At 40.5% G+C, this 22,710-nt stretch overlaps 1 protein-coding gene across 2 annotated transcripts in view; it reads right to left on the bottom strand.

The window, feature by feature from the left end:
* The window catches only part of CSTPP1 (centriolar satellite-associated tubulin polyglutamylase complex regulator 1), an 88,582-nt gene that overhangs the window by 56,446 nt on the left and 9,426 nt on the right, over nt 1-22,710 (bottom strand). For both annotated transcript variants that reach the window (XM_072864121.1, XM_072864120.1), the window contains 2 exons: nt 21,714-21,816; nt 1,116-1,246 (listed from right to left, as the gene is read on the bottom strand). In XM_072864121.1, coding sequence (XP_072720222.1) covers nt 1,116-1,246; nt 21,714-21,816 — 234 coding nt within the window. The remainder of the gene's footprint in view (nt 1-1,115; nt 1,247-21,713; nt 21,817-22,710) is intronic.

Genomic DNA, 22,710 nt, shown 5'->3' on the forward strand with positions numbered 1-22,710 from the left:
CACCGAGAAGAAGGTGTTACAGACAGCATAGTCAGTCACTTCAGTAGCTAATTACAGATTTTGTCATGTTTAACTACAATTGTCTAATTTCTAAGGAACTGAAATGGCATATGTCAAAAAAGTCAAGTTGTTATTCATAGTCTTGCAAACTCTGTTCATCATGAGCAGAATTGTTGCAAGCTTAGCCAGAAGGTGAGGTTTTAGCTATATTTAAGAAAATGGTTCTAGTCTTCCCTGCAACAAGAAATGAGGCTGAATGGCCTGAAACAAATGAGGCTTATAGTAAAAAAGCCCACCAAAATTCATATTTGTACAGCAACACTCAGTGTATTTGCTTAAAACACTAAATTAAAAACTAAAACAAAACATAACTTTAGTTGCATGTAGTTACATGAGTTTATTTTGAACTCTGGCCAGTTCTGTAATACCTAATACACTAAGTGCAGTATAAGAATAGCTAGACAAGACAGTACAGTGCTGAATAGTTATTTTGGCATTGGAGCATTTTCCTTGTGGGTAGGGTTGGGGAAGAGGTCACACAGTTGCCAGTGGTCCTCCTTCCACAGCCATCAAGATCCTGCAACATCATCTAGGAGGTATGCCAAGACTAACTGAGGCACAGCTCAGGTGGCAGCCTTCACCACCCTACAGCCCAACACCACTATATACTCTACCTCCTGCAGGACTCCTAGTCAAAGCACTCAGTACCCCAACTGCCTAATAAGCTCAGCACCTACTTCCCTCATGCTCCCCATACCCTATATTCTAACGATCTCCGAGTCTGCTACCCTGCTCCCATCCACCAATCCCCAGCACATTTTTTTTTTCTATCCATCCCCATGCACAGGCCCACAAATGTCCTCCCTCTGATCTATTGTTGCTTGACATGCTGTTCTGTAATGGAAGTAGCACTGGCAACAAGGTGCTCCTACACTACTTTATGCTGCGAGCATTTTTTAATTATTCCACAGGCAATTGTGATGGTGTCTCCCTATTGACAATTTTAGAACATCAGAACACAGTGTGAAGTGTCAGTTATTTGTACTGCATTAATAGCCTAGCTAATTATTTTAATGTCAAAGTAACAGGACAGCAGCAGATGCTGGAATACTTGCCTCCATTTTTCCCCACTGTTCGGAAACACCTCCAGAACGTCCGAAGAAAAGACACCCTGTTATGAGGGGTAGCTTGAACAAAGCTGAACTCACGGAACAAGATGTGTGTTCCTTGACGCACGCTGTTAAAACTGTGGAGGTAAAGTGAAAACAAGAGAACGTTAGAAAGCTGAACCGATGTGAATGTTCTGGGGCCAGCTGGAACAGTAGCAAGAAAATCACTGGCAGTTACATTTTGTGAAACCAAATCTCCAAAGCTTATACCCATCTGTTCTCTAGAGAGAAGACTATTTACAAAAACCACACATTGGAATTTAATTATAGGAATTAGAGGTTTGTGAAAGTAAAATTCATTCTAAAGAATCCCAGCAAGGGGTGTCCAAGAGCCACTTATTTGAAACCAATCCATTGGAAAATGGCTGCCCGAGAGTAACTGTTGTTTATCTGACCAGAAGATGCCCTTTCTTTTAGTACCATTTGAACTTCACTGCTATTCTCATCACAGTTTTCTGTGAAGCCACAAAACAAACAAAATCCTCTTTAACAGAAGCCTCAAGATTTCATTTCTAGGTTGCTGAAACTCACTGTATTGGATGTATAAAATCTACTTCAGTTGTCATGAAAAGCAGATTGACACTTCACTAAATGACATTTTGCACTATTGCATTTTGAAAAGAGGAGCTGGTCATTATGATTGATAGTCAATTTGATATTCACATTCTTGTATTTTAGTACAAATTTCTCATATTTGAGTTGTAAGCACTTTAGGCTAACTTATTATAGTAAACATTTGTCTTAAAAAGGTTTCTCTGAAGTCTAAGAAGCTCTCCTTTGGGCATGGTAAAGCGCAACATGCAAGAACAATAGAAATGCAAATACAAACATTATATACCAAAAGGTATAATGACAGGGTTGCCTCTAAGATAGATTTTGTGCATTTCGCTCTGCATCGTGCAAGTGGGACAAAGCTTTCAAATACTCCAGAGAGATCATTAAAAACAGTCACTTGGGACAGCAGCTTAACTCTCCTGCGTAGGAGAGAATTAATGAAGAGATACAAGTTTACTTTCATCACAGCAGAACCTCTCCATAGGTAGCATCTCCACAACAGACAAAATCCAGTGGTCAGTGTGAACCCTCTCAGTTTGCAATTTTAAATCATCTCTTTAAATGTAAATAGTTTAAATCATTTATCCTTCATAGTATAGAAAAGGGTTGCACATTTGAAAGAGAATTATACCAGACAGAGTTGAGCAAAATTAAAAAGTCATGTAACAACTGGGGGGGGGTGTGGAGAGAAGCCAGTTCCATTTTTCAGAAAAGAATCACAATTTCTGTTTTTTAATGTCCTGGTTCTCAAAGACATGCGAGTACATGGAATATTTTGTCATGTGTTGAAAGCTAGGTGCAGAACACTGTTTCTAGCCCTCCTACCCAGAAAGAAATGCAACTCAAATAAAATAAGTACAATCACCTTATGATTAAGAAACACTCATGACTCTAGAGTCCTCAAATTAGGAATACTCTTTCTGTAAATATAATGGACAAATATATTATTTTGTATTTATGAAACCTTATTCATGCACCAGTGCTGTACAAACCAGAGGAAAGCACAGCCATTGTCCCAAGAGATTAAAGTAAATAAATAAATCATGTGCCTGATCAAAATATGCCAAAAGTACAGGAAAGGGCTCCCATGACTATCGTTGTAAGTAAAGAGTATTCATTACAAAGTGCTGTAGCTCACTGCCTTAGAGTGAATGAGTTCAGAGTAAGGTAAAGTAACTTGCATAAGGTCCCACAAGATGTCTGTGACAAAGCTGGAAATGGGATTTCAGATCTTCTTATCGCAAACCACAGCCTGTAAGACTTTTAAAACTTCCTATTTGCGTTGCTTTGCTGATGATTTGACAAGCTGATGGAGAAAAGAAGGATACAAATGAAAAAGAAGAAACTTGGTGTGATAGGAGAAGGCAGCTTTCAGAAAGATGACACACGTAAGGGAGACGTTTACGAAGAGAAAGAGATGAAGGCACAGTGATACCACTAAATGCACCAAATTATGTTGCTCAGAACAACTACAGCACATGCAATGTCTGGAAGCAGATCCTGGCACAACTGTAATGGAAAGGTCCAGACATGAAGCTAACATACTATTAATTCACAGCAGACAGCCCTACTATATTACTCCTTAGTTCTAATAAGTGAAAACTCAAGTCACTTGCTTTTTCAGCATGGGATGGCTCTAAACCTAGCAGGCAGAAGGGTATGATATCATTTGTTGTGGCTTACTCAGTTAAAAGAGTGGGTGGATATGTTGGAACACCAGCACACCTGGATGTGCTGACAGCCAAGTGCCGCCAGCTAGCTGAGTAAAAGAGCTACAATATTTCTTTCATTCCTCATTTCTTGCAATAAGATTTTGTTTAACTATACAATGGAAGGATTTTTCCCCAAAAGCTCAAGTCTGCAAGCATGGGAGTCAGAATTTTATCCCAGTTAAGATGCTGCATTTCAGACACTCTGCTTTATAAATACCTTTTCATAAGTTGTAAAAGTTCAGCTCAAAGGAGCCAGCCCATGATGGCGCTACCCAGCAAGCAGCCCAATGACAAATCAACAGATCTATTCTCAGGCAGGGTCAAGATCATTACAAGAGACACAAACACTATACATTTTGAACAAACTATATATTTTGAAATTCCTTTATCATGGGTAGGTGGGCAGTACAAAAATAACTTGGCCACCTTTTCCTTAAAAATTGCCCGGAGATGAAGTTACCGTTAATGTGGCAAGCAGTAACGGCTTGCAGTTAAACCCTTCTGGAAGAAAAAGAAATGGCGACGACCCAAAGCTGTTGCAGGTATTCCAACAGCATGTAGGGAGTATCACCAACACCTTACCTATGATTTTTATACACATGCAAACAGATGTATTTTCCAGTTTCTTTGAATGCAAAAATAAAACAAGCTGCAGACTCAGAGGAATGGCTTAAGTAAGCAAGATATCAACAACAAAGCAACAAACTTAGCTCAAACATTCTCAGCAAGTTTAACAGCTGCTGAGATTCTTCCCTTAGGATTGCTCAGTCTTCCCTCTATCTACCCTCCTCTCACTGAACAACTCATACCCTTAGCAAAGTCAGGTTAGTGGTATCAGCTCATTTGCAGGAGAAAGACTTACAAACAAACTAGAGTATCTCAACAAGGTATTAGTTTGTCCTCAATCATTTAGAAATGGGTTTGTGAACTAGAAGCAGGGAAAATAATTTTTCTCTTCTCTGGTTAACTTCTCCTTTCCCTGTTTTAGGCATTTAGTGCAGCCACCTGCAAGAGATTCCTTCAAGAATAAAGCTTTCAACAACCCTGCAAGTCTCTAGGCCCCCTATTGCAGACCTAATGGTTGCCCCGGCCCTCTACATTACCAGTAAATAGAGCAGGCAAATTAGAACATTAACAAAAATTACTAGTGACGTGATTTTATTTGTCTTGCTGAAACCAAGACTAGAAATTGAACTGAATGTTCATTAGTTAACACCAGTTCACTGCAGACACTCATATTTCACACAATAATTGTTACGCAACTGGGTACTCTGTTAACAAAATGGCTTTTTCCCATTCAGTTGTGAGAATAGTCTGGAGAAAGATGAGAGAAAAATAAAGTAAGGTTCTCGCTCAAGGGGAAGATCTAAAGAAACTTTTACAGCAGGGACTTCAAGATGCTTACTTTTTCACTCCTTTCCTTTACCATGCCCCAGAACAGCCAAACCACAGAACAGTCTCTTCCAATGCCACTGCTGAGAAAGCTGCATCTTGCAGCACACCCAGTCTACGCTTGTGGGATGGCATGTGCACGTGAGAGGAAGAAAAAAAGTTTTGGGAGCAGACTGTGATAAAACAGCCCGAGCTCTCAGAAATGGCTATTCTGGGAACTCTAGCACTCAGGTGCTGCTTCTCTGAACAGAGCTGCTTTCAGTAAGGCTTTGTCTTTTGTGTAATTACATTTCGGCAACTTGCCAGAGTTCAGAAACTTTCAGGCACTCTTTTCAAACCTTTGGACTTCTAAATAGATTGCAAAAGTCCCAGGATGCTATGGTAACATCCCAACTGAAACCCACTACAGTAGTTAGCCTCTGCCTGCTGAACTCAGGCAAAGCCAAATATGCACAATGCGGAGAGAGCCCCAAGTCCTCGAGAAGGACAGAAGAACTTGCCAGGACCCTGCTGTCCCCCTAGCAGGTGCTACCTTTGGTTACCATGCAAAGAGCTGAATGAGTTCACAGGACTCCTCTACTAAATGGAAAACAAGGAACAAGGACCGTTATTCCTTAACTTACAGCATTACTGCTTGCATTTTCCATCGAGAGCATGATGAAGGAATGTGCTGGTTTTGGCTGGGATAGAGTTAATTTTCTTCATAGCAGCTAGTATAAGGCTATGTTTTGGATTTGTGCTGGAAACAGTGTTGATAACACAGGGATGTTTTAGTTACTGCTGAGCAGCGCTTACACAGAGTCAAGGCCTTTTCTGCTTCTCACCCCACCCCACCAGCGAGGAGGCTGGGGGTGCACAAGAAGTTGGGAGGGGACACAGCCGGGACAGCTGACCCCAACTGACCAAAGGGATATCCCATACCATATGATGTCATGCTCAGCATATAAAGCTGGGGGAAGAAGAAGGAAGGTGGGGATGTCCAGAGTGATGCCGTTTGTCTCCCCAAGTAACCGTTATGCGTGACGGAGCCCTGCTTTCCTGGAGATGGCTGAACACCTGCCTGCTGATGGGAAGTAGTGAATGAATTCCTTGTTTTGCTTTGCTTGTGTGCGCGGCTTTTGCTTCACCTGTTAAACTGTCTTTATCTCAACCCATGAGTTTTCTGACTTTTACTCTTCTGATTCTCTCTCCCATCCCACTGGGGGGAGAGTGAGCGAGCGGCTGTGTGGTGCTTAGTTGCTGGCTGTGGTTAAACCACAACAGTCTTCTTTGGCACCCAGTGTGGGGCTCAAAGGGTTCGAGATAACAACAGGTTTGAATGGAATGTGCTAGATCGAATTTATAGCTGTTATTGCTGTTTAGCTATTAATCGGCAGGCTTCTGTGCTTGCCATTGGGCTCGCTTGCCTTGCTGTGTATTAGAGTCCAGTGCTCATTAGTGGCTGCTTTTTGCTTTCGCTGCTTGCTGTGCTGCTCTACTGCTTATCATCTTACCCTGCTGTGACTGGGAACATTTTGGTAACGGCAATGGTGATGCGCCTGGGCTGGCAGATGGCCAGGGCATCGCTGCCATTTCTATGCTGCTGTACTGGACAGACTGGAACTCCAGTATGAACTCAAGTCAAAGGGACTGTGACCTGTGGATGAGTCCATGTGGGAGCAGGGCACCCCAAAGCATCTTTAGCTGTGGATAAGCCCCTGCCAGAGCAGGTACATCTCAAAGCGTCTGTTGACGTGGTTATGCCTGTGCCGCAGCAGGTATACCTCTGAAGGGACTGTGGCCCAAGAATAAGTCCATGCTGGAGAAGGTACACCTCAAAGCAACTGTGGCTATGAATAAGTCTGTGCTGCAGCAGGTATACCCCTGGAGAGACTGTGGCTCATAGATAAGCCTCCACTTGGAGCAGGTACAACCCTAAGGGACTGCAGTCTGTGGATAAGACCAAGCCAGAGCAGGGGCAAGGGGAGGAGTTCATTCCAGTGTTAAACCCTATGGTCTAGTCCAAAGGGGCCAGGGGTGGAGATTGTAATGGAAATACCTTTAAGTTGTTGTAATCCATGATTTGAGTTGCATGTTATGGGAATTATTATAGCAGGAATCCCTTGTTGCTAGCCAGGCTAGGAGCAAGTGGAGGAGTTCATTGCAACATTAAACCCTGTAACCTGGCCCAAAGGGACCAGGGTGGAGATTGTAATGGAAATACCTTTAAATTGTTGTAACCCATGATTAGAGTTGCATGTTATAGGAATTACTACAGTAGGAACCACCTGAACCAGTGGAGGACAAGCCTTACAAGAAGCAGTGCAAGTGCAGCAGTGACCTAACCTGAGCTGGCTTTGGTGCCCAATAACTCCAAGCAACACACCATCTCTCCTGTCCTGAGGGACCACAATAACAGATGGAGCCCAAAGTCATGGACTAAATAAACTCAATAGACATTTTGTGGACATTTTATGATCATTTTACAGGGGTGGTCCATAGACTAAGGAATGACATTTGTGTATTATATCAAAGGATAGGAAGGGGAATGGTGGTTAACAAGTTTGTATTGGATAGTGTAGTACCTGGGCATGACATAAATTGTATGGAATAAAGGGTGGAGAATGTGCTGGTTTTGTCTGGGATAGAGTTAATTTTCTTCATAATAGCTAGTATGAGGCTATGTTTTAGATTTGTGCTGGAAACAGTGTTGATAACACAGGGATGTTTTAGTTACTGCTGAGCAGCGCTTACACAGAGTCAAGGCCTTTTCTGCTTCTCACCCCACCCCACCAGCAAGGAGGCTGGGGGTGCACAAGAAGCTGGGAGGGGACACAGCTGGGACAGCTGACCCCAACTGACCAAAGGGATATTCCATACCATATGACATCATGCTCAGCATATAAAGCTGGGGAAGAAGAAGGAAGCGGGGGACGTCCGGAGTGATGGCATTTTGTTTCCCCAGGTAACCATTACGCAAGATGGAGGCCTGCTTTCCCGGAGATGGCTAAACACCTGCCTGCTGATAGGAAGTAGTGAATGAATTCCTTGTTTTACTTTGCTTGCGTGCATGGGTTTTGCTTTACCTATTAAACGGTCTTCATCTCAACCCATGAGTTTTCTGACTTTTACTCTTCTGATTCTCTCCCCCCATCCCACCGGGGGGGGAGTGAGTGAGCGGCTGTGTGGGGCTTAGTTGCTGGCTGTGGTTAAACCACAACAAGGAAGAAAAAATCACTTTGAAGGCTTATGCTGCTTCTCCAGCATGAACAATTTCCCCACACACACACTACTTTTCTTCCCAGTTACACAGGTGTCTAAGTCATTAAAACAGAATTGAAAGTCTTAAGTGAAAATAAGGTAGTCTCAAATGCAAAGTTGCCATGGGGGGCTATGTCTAGACTGACTGAAACATCTGTAGAAAGAAGCAGTGCAGAGGACCTGATGTCAACATTATGGGTATCTCAGGGTTTGTTTTTGCTTGAAACACACTCTGGACTAGCTCTAGTCTGGTCCCATGGGCTGAATGCTCATTTGCAGTTGGAACACATCTTCCAGTTTAGTTTCATATGAAAGGAAGCCAGGTCTTGAGCTCCAAGACTGCTTCATGGTGTGAACCAAAGCACCGTAAGTAGGGATAATCAGGAGTATTAGGATTAGAGACTATGGTACAATGGGTAACAAAGAACTAGCTCTAGCAATAGAAAAATACTGAAATTCAAAAGGCTTTAAAACCCAGGCAATTTCTGTTGTTAAATAACTCCTCCACACACAAAGCATCCCCAAGCGACCAATCACAGTTACCCCAAGGCTACAGTCTGAAATAGCAAAGTGAGGTTTACCTTGCCTGGAACGAGCCCTGAGAGGGAACACTTAAATCTGTAGGCACCATTGGGAAAAAAATCCCAGTTTCACTGCTGTGATGAATAAATTACTGTCATGTGAGTGTAGTTTAATTTAAGATCATTTTAGTCTTTACCTATTGGTTTAAGTGTACTACACTACTTGCAATATTCAGACCAATCATTGGACTGTTTCTTTACCTATCCCTCTTGGAAGGTAGCGTAGGAGCATTAGCATTTCTCAATTCAAAGCTGTTGTATCAAGTGCTTTCTAAAATTCCACAGATATTAACATTTGGGACAATGAAGTCAGCCTCCAGGAAATCACCATCTTCCTCTAATGAAATTAGCAGTGCTTTTTAGGCACTTCCTCTGAAATGTGTTAGCAGTGTTAAGATGAAACAGATGCTGAAAGTTATTCCTGATGACTGGCTTTAAGGAAAAATCCTTTTTTAACAACCAGGCAGATAGGAAATCATTAACACTCTTAACATTTTGGCAAGACTGGGTGATGTAACACTGCAAACACAGAGACTGGATTTTTTTGGGATCCTTTCTGTCTCACTCACTCAAGTTTATTTCAGCTGAAGGGTGTGGAAAGAGTGACACAAATTTTAATGATTTGTTTTCAGGCTTCTTAGTATAAGCTCAGGAATCTCTGTATTCATGGCAGAGTTAATACAGGTGGTACAGATATTATCCCAAGTACTGTTGAAAGGAAATGAACCACAGCACCTGTGACATAGCTCAGAGTAGGCAGCGAACAAGCTTTCTTATGTTGCTTTGTAGCAAATCAAACCCTCTGAGACCAGTCTACAGATTCTGGAGAAGGAAAGGATTAAAGGAGTTGCTATGCTTGCTCTTTATTACCCAGAATCCCTTTATCTTTTTTAGAGTCCCCCTCCCTTGATTTTTCCTATGCTAGGTCAGTAATTTAACACCTTGAAGCTTTCAAATCAAAAGCTAAAGTGACCTTACTGTGTTGAATTATTAGTCTAGGATTTTAAAAAAAAAAAAAGCAAACGGGTGTGGGGGGGTGTCTCTAAAAACAGAGGCCTTTTGATCAGAGCAGCATCCTGCAGTTTGCTGTAACTCAAGCTGGCCATTCTTATATAGTAGGAATTAAGGACTCCCCCTGCCAGGCAGGGCCCTATTAAAACACAATAGCTGTTTGAAAAGGGTAAGCTAGCTGATATAGATATAATAGGCCACATATTGAGCCCCCTTTCTACTCTGAAATAAAGCCTCTTCTTAGAGTTATGAGCTGGGAAACCTAGTATTCAGGAAGATGGGAAAGAGTGTACAATGGAAGATGGTAAATAGCTCTGCAGAAGCCCTCCAAGGTGCTTAAGGGAAAAGTAAAGAAGCCTTCAGAGATAAGCAGCAATCACCCAGGACTAACTCTTTCAGTCTGATCAGGTGCTATTTCAGACCACATAGTGTTTCAGTGAGTCTGGAAAGGTCTTGCTGGTATAAACAGAGATTTAGTTTTTACAGTAGAAAACACAGCAAGTTGTGCACCACAGAGACAGATGCATGAATACCATTATAACTAGTTTTATGGAGATCACTGCAAGTTGCTGCCCAGCTTCCCTCAAAAACCCTCGTCGTTTTCTCCCAAACCTAAAAAACCACCCAAACAACACATAATAAAATAAAAAAAATCCAGAATTATAACTACACAAAGAAAGCTGCTAACTCTCCAGCTAATGTATTTAGTATTTGTTCAAACAGGTCCAACTAAACATTTTGGGGCAAGCAGAAGTCCTTATTGAACTGCTCTATAACCTTCTACATGCTGAGGGTATGGCAGATTCAAGTCCACAATAAATTTGATTATCATACAGCCATGATCTCTGTTCTTTGGCTTCCTTTATTAACCAACAGATGTATTTTTGCCCTCCCTGCCACGCTGTGGAATTCATTCACTAGCTGCCAGATGCTACAGAAACCATGCAGTGAACCTGTGGCAAGGGTGCAAAGACAGCACAAAGAAGAGAAACACTATTAAAAATACAAGCAATACCAGGTAGTGTTCAGATTTCCTCTAGTCTAACAACTCTGGAAGTAGCTATGGAATTTACATTGGCTGGAGATGGATTTTGATACTAAAATGCCAATGTCCACTGAAGGAAGAGTAGGAATTTGAAAATTATTGAATAACTGCACCCATCTTGTACTGCTGAGATGAAAGCATAATGCCGAGCAAAGGCAAACTGACTTCTCAGAAAGTTGAGGCCAAAGTATAGGCACAAGTAAGAGCCTGCTTGCTCCATTTGCACATAGTCTCCTGTATTTCCTATTGTAAGATAGTTCCATGCTTTATAAATTAGACTTTTCATTATTTTAAAAGGTAGCAGCACAATCACGTTACAACTGTGATGATCCAGGAACTACTGAAATATAACTTAATGACTGTTCCAAAGAGATTCAATACTGGTGCCATGCATGCAGCTCCCATATTTGCTCTTTTCAGTCTTGGTTAGACTAGAGAATTTCAGAAGAAGAAAAAAATTTACAGCTAATACTCTCTCACCTATTCAGTTGCCTTGGCAAGAACTATAGCACAAAGACTGAGCAGCTTCCAGTATTTCCATCATGGCAACAAATGAACCTTGCCAAAATTCCTTAATATAGAGGAAGCTTCATCATTTGACATTAATGCTAACTCAGCATTTAGAGATTACTTAGCTAAACCACTTTGTGCTCACTACAACTGCTTGGCTACAGTGTTGACCAGCTACAGTTTGTCTAATTTATTTGAAGATATGCAACAGGATTAATTTTGCAGGACATGAGGCTAATGCTAATGTGTTCTGGAATCTGTATGGTTTCAACACTACACAGCATAGACAGTTTCAGGTTCTCTGCAGACATACAGATTTCTAGAAACTAGACTTTTTTTTCTTGGGATTTTTGGGGTTTTTTTGTTGGGTGGGGTTTTTTTGGGTTTTTTTTTTTGTTTTTTTGGTTTTTTTTTAAGAAAAGGAAGATAAACCAAGTTTTTAAAATGCATTTTTCAGGCAAGCTGCAAGACTTTCAGTGGTTTGCTATTCATGGGGATGCAGAGGCAGTTAAGGGATTTTATCCCGTAAAGGATAAGGAATCCTATTATGGGATCTTATCATATCCCATTGCTGCAGGCATTTGCTGATTTTTACAGCTTGGCATATCCAATTTAGGAGAAATTTTACATTTGTTGGCCTTGTCCACATTGGAACACACGTATTCTTAGCAAGGCAATTAGAAATGCTCCTCAAGATTTTCTGTGACACCACAACATTTTACAGCCTAAGAATGAATACAAAACTCCTTCTAACACCACAAACAAAAAAAACCCCAACCTCAATTCTGATCCATCTTTTCTTAAAGATCTTCCTGGGAAAAATAGTGTTCCTCAAACTTACACTACTTTATTCCAATTTAATACAAAGTTCTATAAGCTTAGATAGATGGAAGCCAAGAACTCCTCTGAAATTGATCTCCTATATGCATATAGTAGTCTAGACTCATGCCAAAATGCTTCATTAAAACCAGAACTAAACCATATGAGTTAGTAATACAGAGAAAGGTATAGTAATTGATGAAGCTACCATGTATTCAACAGCGGTTCTCTTACAGCTTGAGACATCAAAAACTTTATTGGAGGAAACAGTATGTTCCAAAAAAAATTCCTAACAGAAAAGGATAAAACTATGCCTTGTAATTCTTAAAAATAAATTAAAAAAAAAAGGGAAAAAATACCAATGGGTACCAAACTTTCTACGTTATTGTGTTTTTCCAAAGCTGCTATTCTCTAGTGAATTTCTACTGAACTCCAGGTGCCAATTTCACATTACTAAAACAGTTTTCTTCAAAACATTTACAGAAGCTGCAGAAAATCCAAACCTTACAGCATGTGACCAAGCATGAAAAGAGATTATTGCTTTATATACACATTGCAGATTGTATGCAAAAGACTGTAAATAGTCCCACTACATCTGTTGTGGATATGTCACTATTTATCCTTCTCATTTTTTCCTATATATTCCACCACAGTGACTCAGCAAGCACAGCTGAGCTGTTTTCCAGAATGATGGAGAAAGATGCTTGTCAAACAGTGATCTCAGCACTGAATATCAATTTGGCAACATGGTGAGTTCTACTACAGACCTTTCCTCAGTGGAAGAAGGACAACATAAGACTGCCACAGTTCACCAATTCTGACTTGAGGGCTCTTTCACTTCTGCAAGAATACAAACTAAAACAGAGCAGAGATTTGTGATCAGAAATGCACAAAGAGAGACAAGGAAGTAACTACCCAATACCACAGATATTAAAAACATGTAGACTGATGGAGAAAATAAAATTAAACAAAAGACCCTGTGGCATCCCAAGAAGGATATGATGAGCACTATGAAATACCGAACTGATGAAATGAGTTATGGCAAAATAACCACAAAGAGCACACATACAGAAGGCTCCTTAAAGTTTTGCTTAGGAACAGCAATGACTTGCATATCTATTTTGTTGTACTGCCAAATGCAGACAGTGGGATGGACTGGGGAGTAGGAAAACTGTATCACAAATGCACATAACCACGAAAAATTACTTCTCTATTACTTTCTAATCGAGATCAGAGAGATCAATTTTCAGCAAACCCTAGGACTTTGTCCTTTTCTCTCTCTCCCTAAATTATCCATACTTGTTTCAAGAATAAATTTACAGATTTGAAGTGTCACAAAAATCTGATTTTAACTCCCAGCTGGGATCATGTATACATCTCCAAATTTGTACTAGTAACATTAACAACTATGATGAAAAGCGATTAAAAAATTGTAAGCATAAACAGAATTATGCTAGAGTTATGAACTAAAACTAGACAGAGGATAGTACATTCAAGTCTCGCCCAGAGAAACAGCACAAACACAGTTAACTCAGATGTATATAGTTCTAACGCTTCTACCATTTGCCAGGTTTCTGGACTGTGGCTTTTGGAAAATTTCAAGCATCTCTTTTTCAGTTTTATTAGCTATCAACACTGCCTATATGCAATTTGCTTTAACCATCATTAAAGGAAGCTAAACTTCATGGCAAATGTGTTGCATTTCAACATTCAAGGCTGTAAGAAGGGATACAAATACACCCAACTACTTAAGGTCTCCATAGGGTAGTCAGTCCACTTCTGCTGCAACTATTCTGACAAAGACCACAAATAAATATGTAATTTCCATGATGTAAAAGAATAGGAAAGAAGTGGGCAAAGACTGCATTGCTACACCACTGAATACATACTAGAAGCATCATAATTTGACTACATTGCATATAAGAGTTGTGATTGCCTCTCTTCAAATAGCAAGAGCACAGTGCAGCTCAAGTCAGTGTATCAGTAAGTGAAGGGTTATCTATGGACAACTACCCTGTGCTGACAAGGTGCTGATATCAAGTGCTAACATTCATATGCTATGGCGAGTTCTCTAGATTTTTCTGTCACCAAAACAGTATTATAAGTTTCCTGAGTAGAGTATATTATCACACACAGCATGAATGGTAAATGTTGTCTTTCATGTTCAATTCTATGTTGCTCCTTTAGCTACAAGCCTTCCAAGTTTGTCCTGCTTACTGAAAAGCTTCTTTACCTTTTTTCTCCGCCCTGTTTTTCTTTGTGAGGGTTTGGATTCATCCAAGTAGCCACTCACCTGTAAGATTCTTGAGTATGTGGGAAGAAAACACTACATTTTCTAATACATTGGCAACACGTACAAACTACAGTGGGAATCAGTGTGTTATTCCCATTAATATATGCATTTTTTCCAGCTGTTTACTCAACAGCAGTCATCCCAATCAGCATATTTGTCAGGCTAGGACTTGTTGCAATGTTTGTTACAAAGAAACAACTCTGGGAAAATCAGGAATTCATAGATCCTGCCTGTCAGATGAAGATACCAACGCTGTTTCTGCTGTCAAACAATTCTATAATGAAAACATCATGCTTCAGGTGGCAGACCTACAGGTTCTGGACAAAATTCACATAATTTTAGTCACAAATAAACTGAGTTATCCACACCCCCCAAACCTTCCATACCTCTCATACAAAATGCATACCCCATGCAGAGTAGACAAGGGGGTATCGAAATCCCATTTCTAATATGGGTTGGAGAAATTTAGATTACAAGGAAGAGACTTTGCCATTCTGACAACTCTTCTCTATAGAGGTAAGACTGGAAGGCAATAAATGGACTTTAACAGAAAGGCTTTGTGTCCATTAGCAACACTCTAAGTGGAGAAATATGCAACTATTATAGGTTCCCCAGAAAGATTTATCAACAAATTCAGTCCTGCAAATCCATTTACTCTGTGGAGAGAGAGACTGAAAATGTCTCTCTCATAGCAACTTATTCACATTAGCTGCAAAATCTACTCCTCAGAGCTCCTGGCACAAGTGCTGTGCATGAGTGCATATATTCATTCTCTTTCCACTGATAACTGAAGAGCAAAGGAGAGGCAGACAGCACTCTTATACAGTGCCCTAGGGATCAAGGAATCCCAAGTAAGAGCCTGTCAGGAACCATCAAGCACATTATGCCAGCTGAGATTTTCAGCCCAAAGGGCTGCTTCACAGCTAGGCCACTGACAGCAGCAGCTTCATACCGATTGCATGTGTCCTGGTTTCAGCTGAGATAGAGTTAATTTTCTTCCTAGTAGCTAATACAGTGCTGTGTTTTGAATTTAGTATGAGAATAATGTTGATAACACACTGATGTTTTAGTTGTTGCTAAGTAATGTTTATAATAGTCAAGGACTTTTCAGCTTCCCATGGTCTGTCAGGTGCACAAGAAGTTGGGAGGGGGCACAGCTGGGACAGCTGGCCCCTACTGACCAAAGGGATATTCCATACCATATGATGTCATGCTCAGTATATAAAGCTGTGAGAAGAAGAAGGAAGGGGGGGACATTTGGAGTGATGGCATTTGTCTTCCCAAGTAACTGTTACGTGTGATGGAGCCCTGCTTTCCTGGAGATGGCTGAACACCTGCCTGCCCATGGGAAGTAGTGAATTAATTCCTTGCTTTGCTTGCGTGCGCGGCTTTTGCTTTACCTATTAAAGTGACTTTATCTCAACCCATTAGTTTTCTGACTTTTACTCTTCCAGTTCTCTCCCCCATCCCACTGGGGGGGGGGGAGTGAGCAAGAGGCTGCGTGGGGCTTAGTTGCTGGCTGGGGTTAAACCACAACAGCATGGCTCAATGCAGTCTCGCATTGAGTGTGATAATTTTGTCTTTTTCTCTCCAGAGCAGAAGACATGTAGGAATCCTGAGAGTATTTGAGGAACACATAAAATATTATTTTTGCAATTGCTCATAAGATTATATCAGAGAGAATATAAACATTTTATGTAAGAATCTGAAAGTATTGTTACCTCCCAGAGGCTACTGATTTGCTCAAAACACACAGAACTAACACTAAAAAAAATACCCAACAACCAATGTCCCTCCCCCAAACAGTCTTACTGAGAAATTCTAATGTATGGCTCCATATTTCAGAAAAAGAATCTGGCACGACCTGTCAAAGCCCTAAGGACCTTCTCACTACTATTTTTGCTGTTTATACTACAATTCTACAAATCACAGAGATGACGTTCTACAATGCTAGATGCTGTAAAGTACATGCAGTACAATATCACTTCTGTCTTGAAGAGCTTATACTATCCTTGCGAACAAGACAGAACAAGTTACTGTGAAAAGGGGAAAGATGCAGAGCAGATGACAGCAAGATGATGACGATAAGGCCTACATACACAGAGATGCAAAAAAAAAAATTGATGGCTCTAAGCTAGCTCTAAGAATCTCTCCTCTTTATAAGCAGATAATTCAGCTTATTTCCAGTTGCCAATTAAAGTTGTCTTCAGTGAGTGACTTATTTCTCATGGGCATCCCATCTGTCCCGTTCCTGGCCCTTCCCCCCTGCCCCCCCCCCCCCCCCCAAGGATACTGAGACTATTTTAAAGAGGAGAACATTATTTACTCTACAGATTTATTTAGGTAATGTTGTATAGCAGCACAGGACTGAACAAGCCAAAAGTTTTTCTGATACTAAAGCCTGTGTCATTGCTATTGCCAGAGAAAGCCAAGAGAACTGTATCATATTTGTCCCTAAGGAATGAGTTGAACAAATTGTTCCAGCCAATCCAGACAGCAGGAGAAACTGAGGTGCTTTCCTTCCTAGAAGCTGATGCTTCTTACCATGATAACATCTTCCTATCCAACGATCTCAAACTATATAGCATTGGCAGTCCTGTTACTCTGACTAAAGCAAATGTTCCTCTGTGTAAAACAGGGCTCTACACAGCACAAACCTATTATTTCGAATTGCCAGGCACACAACAGATCTAAAAGCAGTATCTGACCCCCAACTCCTCCAAACACACACATAACAGAGACCTTCTCAGATAAATATTACCAAACTGTCACACAAGATCCAGCAGGGGCATTTCAAGTTAGAGCCAGCAGAAACATCCTTTACAGAAAAAGGGGATCTCAGACATCAGTTTGCAGAACCCAATGGAAGTAGTGATGCATCTGCAAGCTAAAAGCAAGATGTCTTTCTCAACCATGCTCCAGCTGGCAGGTGGTCAGGGAGACATTTCACCAGAAACAAAAGAAAACAAGAAGTGTCTTGGGAGAAGAGCATAGACAAAAAAATGCCTTTTCCTGTGTCTCCAGTTCACTTGTGTTTGGTTTGTCAAACAAATTGTAAAAGTGATAGGAAGAAGAGTTTCCTGTCCAAGGTAAGTTATCACTGGTTAATATTTCTGAGCTTTCCAGAGAGTCTTGAACAGAGTAGCACATCTACTTGCAAGCTGCAAGAGCAAGTTTCAAGCAAAGGGTTAGCCCAGAAGAAAAGCAAAAATTACTAGTAGGAAGTCTCTTGGTCAAAATTTTTTTTTGCTTCTTCCAGCTGAAGTGAAAAAAAGCCACACAGGCTCCGTTTAAGATCCCAGAAAATATAAAGTGGGATGCTATGCACATTTCCTCTGCGTGATCAAATGCATTAGCATGGGGGCCCTGTTTTTCTTCAGTACAGGAAAGATCAAGAAAACAGGATGATAAATAATGTATAGGAGGAACATGTCCCTTTAAGATATGTTGGCACAGAAGTTAGGCTGGAAGAAGTAAGGCAGCATTAGTGTGTAATTACACAGAGGGCTTTCAAGAGTCTGCATTTCATGGAGATTCAAAAGCAGAGCAGAGATTTCTTCATTTGTAATGAACAAATACCAGTAGCATTTCAGCATATCTATAAAATCAAGACTAGCCCTAAGAGAGGCATAATTTTACTCATTTAGCTAAAATGATGTGGATTAATTGGCAGAAGGGTGATTGATCCCTATTCCTGTAAGAGTCAGGAGTGAGTCAGATCAGGGGAGCCTCAAGGAACTCTCAAGATTGAAAGCAGATGTCCACATGATTGGGACAAATGAACAATGGAATAAAGTGGGAGAAAAAATATCCTTGAAGACTAAAAATATTCTGGAAGGAGAACTGTAGAGATGAAGGTCAGCCCTCTGCAATCAGCAATCCCAGTGCTAGGCTGTGGATAGCAGTGAAATACACAACCAATTTCATTTCCTAGAAACACTCATTGCCTGCAAAACACTTACTGCTTGATCCATACAGAGCTACATGACCACATAGTTTTCAGCTCTGAAATTTCACTTAGGTAAGCTAAACCCCAACAAAATTTTCTTAATTACCCATAAAAATAGTTGTTGTAACTGGCACAAAGATTTGAAGTGACTTATGGTGAGGTGAGGCATTGCAATGCATGATGGAAAGGCCATGATTGCTCTTCAATGGTGCATCCAGCAAGAGAGGTCCATGGAACACCATTCTGTTGAGAAGTGTGCCCTCTGAGAAGAGTTTGGAGAATATCTAACACCCATCCTTGACACACTAACTTCATTATTTCTGAAAAATTACAAAGTCGTTATTTTATCCCATACATGTTAAAAAAAAAAAAAAAGACACTTGCTTGGGCCTACCTGCTAGCTTTCTAAACCCTAGGCTTGGTCTCTAGTTTTAAGTGAGCATAAATAGGGAAAGCACAATGTGAAAACCTGGACACCCTAATACCATGTCCCTTCACCTCAAATCATTGCAGCATATTTCAAAATATGCACATGCCTATCCTCTCACTTAGAATAACCTGGAACAAGGAAAACACTGGGAGAGTGCACACAAACCTTCTGGAATCTCACAAGTTATCTCTGAGTTCGAAGATACTGAGACTAGAGATAAAAATCAAGATCGAGCTTATTTGCTTGGCAGAGCAATACAAAGCCAGTGTAGCCTTCAAAGCACAGCCTGAACAAATGTTGATAGTTGCATGGATGAACAGAAATCTATTGGGCAGTGGGGGCTCACCACCAAGCCCTGAGAGCCAGAACGTATGACACTTTGGTAACAGGAAACTTTGTATTCTGAGTCTACCTACACCCATATTGCCAATCATTTATTCTCCACTTTCTTTAAAGAATCCCACATATCAAATCTTAAGAGTTTCACAGCTCTCAAAATTACTAAGCCTGTTTGTGCTTTGGTACAGGGACACAGTTTGATCTGCTAAACTCCAGACATACTATGAAAGAAAAAAAGAAAAAACAAAAGGGGAAAAAAAAAAAAAGGGGAATTACTAGTTCTATATTAGTCACAGAAAAAACAAACATGCAGCCTTTCCTTATCTTTCAAGAAACGAGAAGCTCCACAGAGCACTCAGTGTGAACAAAAAGCCATTGTAGAAATTCACATCTTACTTTGAAAATAGATTGGAAAATCATGATCTCCAGCACCTAACTCAATCAGAGGGTTGTGCTCTATGGTGACAGTTTTGTTTTTTATAATGATCTTGAATTACTATTTATTCTTTCAAAGGTAGAAGAGGAATACAAGTGAAAAGCAGGTGGTTATCATGTCATGATGAAGAAATACTATAGAGAAGCAATATGAGCAGTTTCAAAAAGTGTGGCAGACCTCTTTGTGCATCATTTAATTGTTTTAAGTATATATGATCAGAAGTTTAGAAAAGGCCCTGAGGTGTCAGCTTGAAAGCAGGTGCAAATCAAATAGGATCTGGAGAAATGCCTGAATGATGATTTCAGCTGGGTATTTCAGAGCCACCTTGCCTTCAAACCTGGTAAAGAAATCCTGTTGGTGGGTGGAGGTCATTGTAGTCATGCTCTTTATCTTTCTTAAGCTCTTGTTTACTGACTATTTGTTCAGCTGACTAACCTCAGCATTACTTTCTGGGGAAACTCACCTATATCAGATAGAGTATCATGATTCCCAATCACATCAAGTGCACAGGTTGTACCCTCATTTGTCCCCAAAACCTACTCTCTGTGATTAATTCTCCACAACCCTCATTTAACAGTGACCACTGCAACTTGCTCAGAACATGGAAGTATACTGTTCATTGGTTTGTATAGTAAGAGTTTCATTCCTGATACTATGCATTATTTTAACTTTGGTAGTCTACAAAGAGGAAATGCATTTTGAGAGTTTAAGCTACTTTATAAACAACAACAAAAAAATCAATCTCCTTATAAAATCCACGTAGTACCACATATTATTTGCTTCTAAAATAGATTTCTGAGGTCTTTTAAAGTCAGTATTCATTCTAGTTACACTAAGCTACAGAGAAAGGTTAACACTAAAACTAAACAGCCTTGATAAGCTGCTTGATTTTTCTAGCAAAATCACCTTTATACTGTTTAGCATGGGTCTTCCAGATTTTGCAACATGGATGATTCACTCCAAGTGAAAGTTGGAAGTACTTTTTTGAGAGCAAAAAAGATAAGGTACTACCAAGAAAAGATATTTTCTTGTTACAATGCCATCTACCTAAAAGATCTGTTATATAAACAGATGTAGTAAGATGGCCTGTATCTTACTTCCTCCACCAAGATGGTCAAAACCACACTAGTCTTGAACAGCTTGTTACCCTATCTCAAAAAAAAAAAAAAAAAAAGAGCTTTCAGAATTTCCCCTCAGACTTGCTGCAGTATTTATCTTAGTTACTCATTTACCAGTGAGAATCTTAGTTGTTTAAAAGTTGAAAATGTGCATGGGGCAAGCAAATATAATGCAAGTTGTCCAATCAGTCAAACTAGCAAGTTATATGTCATTTGGAGATTAGATGGACACTGATGTGCAGAAAAAACCAAAGCCAAAAAAAACCCACAAAAAACCCTGAAACTGTGGTCAACTGAGAAAGCAAGCTACTGCTATGCTTTGAGATCTTCTTCCACTGCTGTAGTACAGAGATTGTTGTGAAATACTCTGCACATTGATTTGCCTCAGAAAAAGATAACAGGAATGGAAGCAAGCAAGGAAAGATTTTCAAACGGGCATCAAAAGACAGAAACATATAACCACTGCAAGCACACACATTACCAAAAGATCTTTAACAAGCTGCCTGGAAGAATTTTAGACATTGTGCAAGACACCATCAAGCTGGCAAAACATACAGCAATCAGCTGAGTCAACATCAACAACACTGAAGACCAGCACACACTTGGTCCCCCAAAAAAGTCTTTCCAAATTAGCAGGAAGATATTATCTGTGCTAATTATTATGTTCATTATTTAAGGACTTATGCAGGTTGTAAGGGAGGAAGAGGCATTCTATTAAAGCATTCAACAGGACAACAATCACACAAGGAGACAAAACAGTTCAAATTCATACTCAGAAAAAGGAAGAATGAGAGCTGCTGAAACCAGAAGCAGTCTCTGTTTTGACACTAACAGCCCTGATTAAGGCAAGCAGAATTTGGTTTTCTATATGCTTTTAAAAGCTCTGTTCCCCAAAGTGACTGCTTCACATGAACGTTTGTAATAGGAGAGATACTGAACTGTACAAAACCCATGCACGTTTCCGAAACATGCTCAGGCAGCCCTTGGCTAACCCAGTGAAATCAAGCATTCACAACATAATCAGCATGTGTCCAGCTCCATTCTCCATGTACCCTGCCTGTTTCTAAAAGCTCCCCTCAGGCTGGCCCTATTGGCAGCATCCTGATGTACTTACTATTCAGTGAAGAACCTGGCAATGCCATACTGACTAATATCTTCTCTGTTCTCCAGCAGCTGGCTCACTGCATCCTCCATGTACGTGAGGACATGTCTTTGAGCTGCAAATAAAAGACAGTAAGAGACAGAAATTAGAATACAAGGGGCCTGCAAAGCCCAGAGCCAGACTAGCCTAGTTGTGTGCTTTACACACCAAGCCAACAAGCACTTGCTCCCTCAGAGAGTAGAAGTTTCATTCTCCCAGATATGGATAGTAAAATTCTTGACCTAAATCCTTCTTTCTTTCCTGGCTACACAGAGTTAGTCATTAACAGTGCTGACCCTTTTTTAAAACCCTCTGAGATTCTGGAAGTGAAGGAAGAGGAGAAGGAGTTGTGAAACTGCCTCACTGGAAAATGCTTACTCAAGAGGAGTTCCTGATCTCTGTTCTGAGTCACAGCCGCTTTTCATATACAGATGGTCAATGCTGTATCTACAAGGCTGTTCCAGAGCTTTAGGTGTTCCCTGCCCTTCCCTCCTTACCAAAGCCAAGTAGCTCTAAGGTTGTTCTGTAAAGTTTTTTTCCTAAAGGTGCAAATAAAAGTACATCTGTTTCCATACAAGCATCAGTGAATGTTCTTGGAGTGGCAGGTGGGGAACAGGTCTCAATGCCAAGAGAGATTTATATTGCTCAACAGTCAGTCTCAAATAACTGCCTAAACCAAAAATAAGGAAATTTCAGAAGTGGTGGATCTGCCAGTACCCAACCACAGAATGCCACTCACTTATAAGACTTCTGAGTAAAGATAGTTGGGTACAACAGAAACCATTTTGCTGCTTCTACAGGGGGCAGACTCTGTACAAATCAAGCATCTGCCAGGGAGGAAGCAGCACAGATTTGCCACTGAGCCCCTTTGATGTTTTTGGCTAGAAACCAAGTTGGAGCAACAAAGAGCTGAGTCTGGGGTGATGCGCCAGCTACCAAGCAGTAGATTTTCCAAATCTACAAGTTCAAC

The sequence above is a fragment of the Ciconia boyciana genome, chromosome 6, assembly GCF_034638445.1.
Source record: "Ciconia boyciana chromosome 6, ASM3463844v1, whole genome shotgun sequence".
NCBI lineage: Eukaryota > Metazoa > Chordata > Aves > Ciconiiformes > Ciconiidae > Ciconia > Ciconia boyciana.